This window comes from Cydia pomonella, chromosome 19 (assembly GCF_033807575.1).
Source record: "Cydia pomonella isolate Wapato2018A chromosome 19, ilCydPomo1, whole genome shotgun sequence".
Taxonomy (NCBI): Eukaryota; Metazoa; Arthropoda; class Insecta; order Lepidoptera; family Tortricidae; genus Cydia; species Cydia pomonella.
In genome coordinates this window covers 16,847,575-16,859,622 of record NC_084721.1, presented here as the reverse complement: position 1 = coordinate 16,859,622, position 12,048 = coordinate 16,847,575, and the positions used below count along the sequence as shown (strand labels likewise).

Here is a 12,048-nt window from a genome sequence, read left to right as displayed (position 1 = left end):
ATTAATATTATTCTAATGTTATCCTTTATAAAATATGTTCATGGTAATAGGTATATAGGTAATAGTAATTTGTCCAAGGTAATTTGCTTGGAGGATTGGCTTATTTAACTCGAGCGAGCGACTGAAAGAGTCTGTCTGTGGCATCGTAGCTCCCAAACAGAAAAAGGAATTAACTAATTTGAGTGCGGTTTTCGATACCCTGCCTAAAGGATTTGTGCTGCACCTACGATGATCCTCAGAGTGCTTAGTGCTTACTCACTAGATGGTGCTATTATAAATTTGATAAAGGTTTTTAAATTTAAAATTACAGATAAGTAGGTATTTCTGCTCTACGAACAGTAGGTATATTACTCTGTCAACATCATGGTATGGTGTAACATAAGGAACACACACTATTAAAATAGAAACATATTCAAATACCTTACTAATCCAAGATTGGATTGCATCGGAAAGGAATTGTTTTGTTTTAAATACCGATCCCTAAAAACATTTTCTATTTTGTTTCCAGCATGATATATCCCAAAATAAGAGGATTAAGCGACGGGTTAATACCAGATAATTGGGATTATATCGAAGCTCGGTCTTTGTTTTCAAACCGTTCATAACGTTATTTTTTGATACCGCTCGCTAATCCGCGGGAGACCACGGTAGTATGCGCCATGCGATAGAGCGCCATCTCTGGACATTGCGATAGACTCTTAGAGACGTTTTTCACTCTTGGCTACTCACAACGTTTGATACACGCAGAGAACATCGCAATTCCGTACATCAAAAGAGCGTATTCTTTAGAAGCTTAAATAGCTTTTAATAAGACGTCAAGTGTCAAAATCGTCAATCTAACCTGCAACCCTCTAAAAACGATAATTTCAATATTTTGCTATGATAAATACTAGCTATGACTAGTCAGTATAAGAAATTTATAAAACTCATAGCAAAGTGGCCCTTGGATAGCACTAAGGGTGAGAGGTACGTTGAGAGTGGTTATATTGGTTATGTCACAAATGCAGTACTTTATTTTTGATTATTATATCTTTCAATAATTTCAGAGACTTGGGAAAAGCAATTAGAGACAAAGTGAAGGAGGCTTTTGAGTCAACAGAGCGAGTGAACCTTGATTCTGAGTTGTGCAATCGTCAATACGCTGCACTCAACCGCCTGGCAGATAACCACTACAAGAACAAATATAAACGCACGCACAACAGTACGGCGACCGGACTGAGCACCGAAGAGTGTAATCTCATGCTATCCAGTGAAGTCCTCACTTATTTAAAGGAGGAAAACAAAGGTTTCTTCAGAAAAGTCTTTAACAAAGATTCAAAATGATTATCAGACATTTCCAAAGACTCCGCACCACTTTGCCGCTTCGGAGATTCTCCACAGAACCTGTAGAGTACAAAGACCACACTCCCGTTCTGCTAAATGAAGCTGTAAAACATCTAAGTCCAAAAGACAATGAGTATTACATTGATATGACATTTGGAGCTGGCGGGCATTCTAGAAAAATACTAGAGTCTTCAGACTGTAATCTTATAACACTAGACAGAGACCCAGTTGCTTTTGCGAAAGCTCAGATACTTGCTGTAGAATATCCCAACAGAGTCACACCACTTTTAGGTAGATTTAGTGAGTTACCGAACCTTCTGAAAGAAAAAGGAATCAAACAACAATCAGTAGATGGAATTTTATTTGACTTTGGGTGTTCCTCCATGCAACTTGATAATGGAGAAAGAGGTTTTTCAATTAGCAAGAATGGATATTTAGATATGCGAATGGACGCAGGCCGTGACCCAAATCAAATAACGGCTAGGGAAGTACTTGCTACAGCTAATGAGCATGAATTGTACAAAATATTTAAAATCTATGGTGAAGAGAAGAAAGCAGCAAAAATCGCGCAAACGATTATTCAAGCTAGATACATGATTAAAAATATAGATACTACACAAGAGTTGGTTGATATTGTAAATTCTTGCTGTCCGGATGAGATTCGATTAGACAAGCTTCAAAGACCGCAGTCAAATGCTACGAAAATATTCCAAGCTTTACGTATCTTTGTTAATAATGAATTGAATGAAATTAACTATGGAATGGTCTTAGCAAAATACTATCTGAAAATCCATGGCCGGCTTGTCACAATATCTTTCCATTCATTAGAAGACACAATAATAAAAAGGCATATAGCTGGTAACATTGTGAATGAAGTAGCAAACCCTGTTCCTTTAAAGTACCTGAGTCCTACAATGGTGCAGGATCAGGATACGATCAACTATTTTCTGGACACGCCGTGGAGAGCCATCAACAAGCATGTGGAAGTGCCATCTGATGAGGAGGTGGAACGAAATCCGAGGAGCAGGAGTGCAAAGTTGAGAGCTGCTATTAAAGTTAAATAATATGAAATGAATAAATATAGGATATTGTTATTTACTCTAGTTACAAAGTTTGTTTGATAAACATTTCAATGAAATAGTGACTTCAACTCATAGTTACGTGTGCATTTGTAGTTGATAAATTACAAAAAACGCATTAAATCCTGAGCTTTGTTAATAAACTGTTGTTTTAAATTAAAACTAGTTTACTGGGTGCCTAGCCGTGGTGAGCTTTCGCCTTTATAGTGAGATAATTCAAAGTTTGTACAAAACCCTCGATGCGCGAGTAAAACGAACTTGCACTTGACGGGGTTTTTCAAAATGTACTACTTCCTAAAGAGGTCAGATTTCAGATATATGTATCTGTCATGACACACAGATCAGCAGTACCTAAGTAGGTGTGATGTTGGGAAAAATAAATAAAATAACATTCATAATCGTGGCACAGCTATATTAACTGCCAAGAGTAAATTATAACTAATTATTATAATATTGACGACCAGTTTGGCCGAGTGGGTAGTGACCCTGCCTACGAAGCCGATGGTCCCGGGTTCAAATCCTGGTAAGGGCATTTATTCGTGTGATGAGCATGGATATTTGTTCCTGAGTCATGGGTGTTTTCTATGTATTTAAGTATTTATAAATATTTATATATTATATATATCGTTGTCTAAGTACCCTCAACACAAGCCTTATTGAGCTTACTGTGGGACTTAGTCAATTTGTGTAATAATGTCCTATAATATTTATTATTTATTATAATGCACAGCACTAGTAACTAAAATATTGGAAACATTATAACTACACATTAGAGTCAGTTTACAACCAATACTTGCTGTCATTACAGTTTCAAGATTGTCCAATAATATTTATTATTCATCTCCAATACAAACACGTCCCTCGCAGTAGTTGGACTTAGGCGAACGACTGTAGTTCGCGCAACTCTGCCAAAATGTATAGGAATTTTTAACCTAGAGCAATGAATTTTTCAAATAAGATCAATATCTGTGCCGCTATGTTTCGCTTTTTTGGATTATTTTATTTTGAAGAAACTTACAGCGCCTCGAAAATCGCAAAAACGGCTCATTTGAGTTGGCTGCAATAAAGGCGCAGTATAAAAATATGACAACAAATATCCAAAAAATCAAAACGAAAGCGGCATAGATTATTTCTTCCTCTTGCAGTTTCCAAAATTTCATAATGATTGGGTGCGTTTTACAGGAAGAAACAGTCGAGAGCGAAACCTCGAGTTTTGAGTTTTTTGCGCGGGAAATTTAATCCGAGCTGCAGTTATCCTAATCGCACGCACGCACTCCCGCAGCGCGACAGAAACATAGCTTCAAAAATCCGAGATTTGAAAAGTTGCTCAGCTAGGAATTGCTTTTAACACATTCACCGCTGAGCTACGGTCGTAGCCAATAACATGGATTTCCCGGTTTGTAGCGGAAATACTTTGTCGAGGCAAAACGACAAAGTGTCGTGATTAGCGCTGAATGGGTTGAATGAATGTTTTGGACGATACCCGCGCCTTGCTCCGCCGCGAGCGTCCAGGGGCCCATTTCTCGAACAGTGTTAGTCTAATATTATTAGTATGTTGCCATGGTAACCCACAAGATTTGCAAGTTCGGGGACTAATAATAATAGTCTAATACCGTTCGAGAAATGGGCCCTGTCCGCGGCCTAAGACTTTTGGTGTGTGGTGTATTTTTAGTTTACTTAATTGACCCGGGTGATCTGAGCTGGGCGAACAGAGTCAACTACAGGCTAATTACAATAGAAATTTCCCATAATAGGTACAAGTATGAACAAGGGTATCGATTTAAAAAATAAGACAGTTGTAAAGTTGTTTTCCTACTCCTCTACTGTTATCTGTCATTTATGCATTCATTAACACGAATATAAGAACATACATAAAAGATTTCAAGAAAAGTCTATATTGTCTATTCCTCATAAAAGCTCTTGTGCTTTTATACGCTATAACGTTACTGCGATTAATGGCTACCAACCCAACAAAACCAAAATGAATACAGTTTTAAACTAAGTGCACTGATGCCAACTTACAAAATATTCATTTGGTTGCATAGTAAAAATAATTTATTTATTAATTCATAAGTCAGAAACACGCATGTGACACCCGTAATATAGCAACACCCATAGACTACGAAGACCGCTTAGCGTTGCTTGTTAGTCTCCGTAGGCTACGGTGGCCAAAATTGAGAAAAAACTGTCCAAAAAATTAATTTAGCAAGTAGCAAGTACCAGGGCCTCATGAGTTACGAGGGGATGTCGCCGACCGGCCGGCCGCGGCCCGGGGCGGGCCGGGCGCGTAACAAGGTATGCTCGCGCGTCTTGGCTATATACTTTTGCTGTAATTTGTTTACCTAAATTAAGAATTATTTTTGGTGACTCGTAGGAAAAATATTGTATGCAACGTTGTATAAGTAGGTCAAAAAATTCTCGTGGCGTATTCCTTTACAATGTTCGCCTACGCCTTCGGCTCCGGCTCACATTGTAACTCACGCCACTCGCCTTTTTTGACCCTTCTTATACAACTGTTGCATAAAATACTATAAAGTGTTATTTGTTAGGTTTTAGTGAGTATTGATTGTAAACAGACTACCGATATTTACTTACAATATGCCTATAGGGCATTATATTTATTTATTTATTTTTATACTACGTTGGTGGCAAACAAGCATACGGCCCGCTATAAGTATACGGCTGATATATTGTGTGGCTGTCAATATGACCCGTTATCAGCTAGCTATTCGTTAAAACTAGAACAATTTATACATGGCGACGGCTTCTTTTAGTGCTTTTCGGGTGTACAAGCTTTGAGACCACACATTAAAGATAAATAATACGTACATACGTGCGGTAACTCGGGGCCCGAACACTAAAATCGTTATTATTCGGACCTCTTTAGTGTATAGAGGATTTTCAATGAGCGAATGTCACTTTAGTATTCGTGCCGAGTACACATATTATTATTATCGTTCTTTGAGACCCATCATGGCAATCACTATACAAAATTAAGAACTATTAAAATTGGTAGTGACATGTTCATTTTTCAAGGTGTGGATAAAACTTATCTAGCTTTTGAAACGGAATATTAACACTTTCGGCCCGATTCAAAGAATGAAATAGGATAACGATAAGTTCTGGTTTAGATAAGTTCTCATTTATATATCGTTTGTATGTCGTTTAATTGACAGAAGCAGCTCGATTCGGGCAACCAATGTCACTTTGACGTTAGAAATATCGTAGATAGATCTTACTGAGATCACAGCGGAATCGAAATATCGTCGATTTTGACATGCCGTTTAGTTATCGATCTTTTAAAGATCTTTCCAAGATCTTAAACGTGCCTCAATCATTCTTCGAATCGGGCCGTTTGCCTTTTTAAATACAGATATTGGTATATTTCCGGACTAGATTTTTAATCATGGTAGCTGATTCTTATATTTTATGTATTTGCGCAGGGAAGACTAAGATTTCAATTTGTAAGCAATGCGTACCTAGTTGTACGATTTAGGTGTCCGAATGTAACTAAGAGCTCTTCCTACATTTCGGACATAATTTTTTCTGTAGTAAGGTACCTGCACCAAAGAAAGCCCGGTTCATACTTTTAAAAGTGTGAATGGGTTAAAATTTTGCGTCCATGTTTGTTAGTATAGTCGTTCGTTTTGTAGCTGGCCTCGAACGGCTAATCCTTTGTCTATTGTTAGTAAAACCGCACGTGCTACTGCAAAAAAGAATTCCAATTGGCACCTGAGCGATGGGTAATCCAACGCTCAAAAAATCAGTATAAGTGCGCTCTCCGATAACTCACCTTTGTTACGCATCTTGATGACACATTTTAGGCTGGTTCTGTAGCGTTCGACTCGACGGCACTCAGTAACCGTAGAAGGACCACACACAGCCTCGCAACATATTTTTCCATTAGTTCATTTAATATCTTATTGCGATTCCCATAGAGTCGGAATTCAATAATCGGTTAGAGCGGACGGACCTTTTTTATGCAGGTAAGTAACAAGTGCGGTTTTACTTACAATAGACAAAGGACTAGCCGTTCGGGGCCAGCTACAAAACAAACGACTATACCATAGACAAAACTGCAAGTTCATATTAAACATAATAAAAATAACGATGGGACTTCTTTAGCGCACCTACCTTATAGATATGTACCATGTAGGTATTTTTCAAAATGACCCCAGACAATGCTAAAGCTATAGGTATGCCCAAGCACTATTTTAGCATTAGAAGAACAAAACATTATTTTCGTTTCCATGATCAAGTAATATGATTATTGTTACCGAACAAAATTCCTACATAACATAGGTGACAATTCATAGATTTGCAAAAAACTTAGCAAGGTATAGTTAGCATAGCAAACTCGAAAACTACAGTATTTTGATGCAACTACTAAAATAAATGGAACTTCGTAAAAAACTTAAGAAGCGAGTGTCCTCAGAGATGCTAATATTGCTATATCAAAGATACATTGATTGAGTAAAATGCGTAAAATCTAAGACAATTTCGTGCTTGGAATTTGGACGGTAAACGAGATGGCGCTGTACAGCTACATACAATTTGCGGTAACTCTGTTTGTCAAAAGTTGACGTTGACAGTTTTTTCTTAGACTTTACCTCTCTATTACAATCAAATCTCTTTGGCTATATGTACCAGATTTCTCCCTTAGAATTGTGTGCATAGCCAAAATGCCAATCGAATACGCTCCGTAGCGAACTAAACGCAACTGTCGCAATGTTATGGAAGTGGCTTGGCTAGCCACCCTGTTTAGCATATCCAAAATCCATATGTGTATAGGTACTGTAAATCTGTACGTAGTATATATCCAAACGTAGTATATAGGCATACCTTAAACTAGTTATAGATCGTGCCATTCACGTAGACGCGTGCCTTGACTAGTATTGTCATGTTATTAAAGGTTAAATTTGACAAATCTGCGCGTCATCGCGGATGACACGAACTATACTGTTTTTTTTTTGTGTGACACACTTTTATAGCTGACTGTACTTCTGATAATTTGCATGTCAATAGGCGGCAATATATGTAATTTAAGTTAGAACCACTTCCCGAAATCTGAATCAGTTGAAATTATATGTACTTCCGTAATTCTGATGACAATGCAATAATATGCGAAATAGGAGTTGATCTGACGATGTAGCCTGGAGGTAACCAACGAAACTCTTCGATGGAAAACACAAACACATCGAGTTTAGGCTCATTAGAAAGGTCTCGAGAAGTACTTGATTAGGCGGGTCCACACAGAGCGAGCACACGCGCGAGGCTATTTCCTCACGCATAAACCAGCCAGTGTAGAAGTGCCTCGGCTGAGTCGGCGCACTCAGGCGAGGAAAACGCGCGCCCCGCCTCGGCCGAGGCAGGTCACTGGCCTCCCGCGTATGCTCGCTCTGTGTCGACCCGCCTAATCAAGTACTTCTCGAGACCTTTCTAATGAGCCTAAACTCGATGTGTTTGTGTTTTCCATCGAAGAGTTTCGTTGGTTACCTCCAGGCTACATCGTCAGATCAACTCCTATTTCGCATATTATTGCATTGTCATCAGAATTACGGAAGTACATATAATTTCAACTGATTCAGATTTCGGGAAGTGGTTCTAACTTAAATTACAAGATTTAAAGCGCACATATTATTAACGCAATGAAAAATAAGTGTGTTAACACGGGATAATTTCGAAAACTAAATTAACTTTTTTGGGTACAAATACGTGTGTTCGGATATTTGTGAGCACCTTAGCCGCTCCGATATATCTGATGGCGACTGTACAATACATAAGAAACACTTCTTTAGTTTTAAATTCAGTCTAAGGTAACAAAAACGCTATAAGTAGACGTAATTCACATAACCCAGTTGGAATGCGGTTTCATAGGTACAAAGTAGCTGAATGCAATTGACTTCAAATATAAAATACTATACTTATAATTACATTGCTGTCCCGCTCGCACGCGTCTTTTTTGATACCTATAATCACTAGTTTTCAAGCTGGCTCTTACGGCTAACTCTTTCTTAATTGAAAGTAAAACCGCACATGCTACTACCTACAAAAAAAGGTTCGGTTATTGGCGTATAATTCTAATTGGCACCTGAGTCTGGGCTAGTCCAATGCTCAAAAAAACAGCGTTAGTGCGCTCTCCGATAACGCGCTTTTGTTACGCATGTAGACTAGTTCTGTAGCGTTCGACTCGCCGGCACTCAGCAACCGCAGAGGGACCACACACAGCCTCGCAAGATATTTTTCCATTAGTTCATTTTGAATCTTATTGCAATTTCCATAACAGTTGTAATTCGACCGGTTAAAGTGACCGAACCTTTTTTATGCAGGATAGTAGCACGTGCGGTTTTACTTACAATAGACAAAGAGTTAGTCGTAAAGACCAGCTTGAAAACTAACGACTATACGGACTGCGAATCAATGAAATGCGCTCCCACCATCTGTATCATATTCCCTGATAAATATGAGATCGGTCTCTGTAAAGCAAGAGTGAATAGGCTACTACTGAACCGGCTCCATCTCAGGCTTTTTCTTCACTTTCCATCAGGTGTGACTAGGGGCAATAAATAAATAAAATAAGTAGTATTGACCGCCAGGCTCATAAGCGGGACAGCCATATAATTATGCGCGGGAAATGGCGAGACAGTGTACGAAATTCTTCTTGCTTACAGTTCTTACTTTATATGAGAGTGGGTTAAACCGGCCTTTTACGGCAAAAATTACCTCTCTATAAAATCATCCATTTGTATTTTTTTTTCTTATGCAGAATTTTTAGGACGTCAGCGAGGTTTAGACTAGTAAGAACTTGAATACAATTTTCATTACATTGCGGTATCTAAAACTTTTGAATGCAGTTTACCTTAGTCGGCAATGTAAGCCTCACTTTTAACCTTTTCGACGCCGACAGTAAATCTGTCATTCGGACGCCAACAAGTGTCAACACTGAAATTGAACTTTATGCATACGTAGGTTATGTTGACGTGGTCTGTGACGGATTAATCCGTCTTTGGACTTACGGTACGGATATAACCGTCATTGACGCCCACAAGATTAAAGAAGCTTGAATCATGGACTATTTTTACTGGACCGGTTACACTTAAGAGGCTGTCAATACCTAAAGCGCGCACACTGTCTATTTGTATCGGAGTAAATGAGATAGCACTGTCGCATGTTACTGGGCCTGGGCAAGGGAATAATAAGAAAAATATTTAAATAAAAAAAAGTGGATTATTAGTGTAATATTTAACTCGACCACGGTTTAGATATAAATGTTTTGAAATTGTGATTTTAATTGCAGACCCATAAGTCAAAACAATAAAGACATAAAACCGTTTAATTGTGATTTTAAGACCAATCTTTGCAATTATTTTCTATCGAGCCGATTTCGTTCAATCATGTATCGAGTACAACCACGGTCTTTGAAATATAATTAATATGAACATATATTTTTCTTACTTGACTAAAACAAATAGTCTTTCTTAAAAAACTGTTTAAGTAACATCAATTTCAAGGACATTGGGTGTTGACAGCCACTTAAACTGGTTGAAAATAATTGTTCGTTTTGAAGTCCTATGCACATGGCATTTTTATGGCAGTGAAATGAAAATAGCACATACATAAAATAACATACAAGCGAATGATACATAATATAAAAAAATTGCATCTAATTTTACATAAACTTGATACTTTACATACATTTATCTTTTTCAAATCATCGACACAATTCAGAGGACAGTCGACCCGCTTCTCCTTAGTCCCCATTTTCCTAGAATACATTATAGAAAATATCATTAGACAATTCGATGAATTGTTTTGATGTTTTAATTATTATAAGAGTTAGAAGCTTACATATGTCCGTATTCTTTTTTTGCTTTTCTATCCAGAGAGGAAAATTACGACTTACGTCTTCCTCGCGTTGTCCCGGCATTTTGCCACGGCTCATGGGAGCCTGGGGTCCGCTTGACAACTAATCCCAAGATTTGACGTAGGCACTAGTTTTTACGAAAGCGACTGCCATCTGACCTTCCAACCCGGAGGGTAAACTAGGCCTTGTTGGGATTAGTCCGGTTTCCTCACGATGTTTTCCTTCACCGAAAAGCGACTGGTAAATATCAAATGATATTTCGTACATAAGTTCCGAAAAACTCATTGGTACGAGCCGGGGTTAGAACCCGCGACCTCCGGATTGCAAGTCGCACGCTCTTACCGCTAGGCCACCAGCGCTACTTTACGTACAGCGGAAAATAACGACTACGTGTGATAATTTCATAAAGTTGTAAAGCTTTCATCGGCACATCGGTGCGTTAGAAAACGGTTCACTTTGTATTGAAATTTCTAAATATATTTACATTCTAATATTTTGGGCATATATTCACACAAGGCTCGGAACCGGTTTTTTCTTCATACAAAAAAATACCGGTATTATTACGTTCTTTTATTATTATTATATCTCTTTGGATTTCACGGGCCTATAAATCCCGGTCTTTTGATAGGCTTGCGTGGGGATATAGATCCAACACGTAGAGGCCCCTTGGAGAGCTTTAATGTCATGTAGAACGCCTGCTGGAACCCGTTCACAGGCGCAACAATAGACACCCATGAACCGGTCGCAGCAGGCATTGGGACTATTGTAGTAAAAATTAACAGTATAACGGTCTATGGATTGAAGTTTGGGAGGACAATGAGACTAGGTTATTGCAAAGACGTCCGGACACCTGCCATATTATTATTAGTACCTGGGCGACCGAGCTTTGCTCGGTTATAACTATATATTGTAATATGGTGGTGTATAGGTGATAATCAAAACTACATTTTTTTACTAAATTAAACTTGTCTAAAACAAAATTAAAAAATTATATATAAACTTGAACATATAAAAAAAAAAAAACAAAAGTTAGTCACCGGGCGAGATTCGAACCCGTAACACGCGTTTAGCAGTCCGCATCTTATCTTAACCCGCTGGACCAGACGGACAGTGGCCGGCAACACGAAATTAGCGACCATATTCTGCGTCGAAAGAAAAACGCATAAAAATTCGAAAACACGCGTATTCCCAAACATAAGACTAATCTAGATAGATTGTATACCCCCAAAAACCCCTATATACCAAATTTCAGCGAAATCGTTAGAGCCGTTTCCGAGATCACAGAAATATATATACATATATATATACAAGAATTGCTCGTTTAAAGGTATAAGATTATTTGGTTTAAGACAGGCAGCTGATGCTGGTACGTCTAAATCAGAGTTCACTACACGATTTCACTGCTTAGATAGTCTGTCAAGATTGTTTTTAAATTGATTGATGTTTTTGATTTGATTGATTGATTTTTCTTTTGGTTTATTATTTCATTTTTAATGGGACTATCTAATAATGCGAAGTTGTTACCTAAATACATGATCCAGTCCTACGTAAAGAGTATAAAATAATTAAAAATATTGGGCTATCTCGGAATTTAAAAATAAACCGGTTCCGAGCCCTGTATTCATACGAATAGAGAGTCTTAGACAAACAAATTACTAGCATTTTTTTCCCAAAATGAGTGTTTTTTCTAGAACTATCAATTCTAATAGAAGAAAAAATTGTCCGTAGTTCAGTCAGCTGCAGAGACAGGTACCCCCCCCCCCCCCCCCCTCGTGCATTCAA

The 12,048-nt window shown here is 38.1% G+C and overlaps 1 protein-coding gene across 1 annotated transcript; it reads left to right on the top strand.

Annotated features, from left to right (window-relative positions):
• Nucleotides 1-810: 810 nt before the first annotated feature.
• Nucleotides 811-2,545, top strand: LOC133528324 (probable methyltransferase-like protein 15 homolog). The gene is made up of 3 exons (XM_061865668.1): nt 811-966; nt 1,047-1,312; nt 1,384-2,545. Exons 1-3 carry the CDS (start codon nt 896-898, stop codon nt 2,385-2,387), a joined length of 1,341 nt encoding a protein of 446 aa, XP_061721652.1. The 5' UTR covers nt 811-895; the 3' UTR covers nt 2,388-2,545.
• The last annotated feature ends 9,503 nt before the right edge of the window (nt 2,546-12,048 follow it).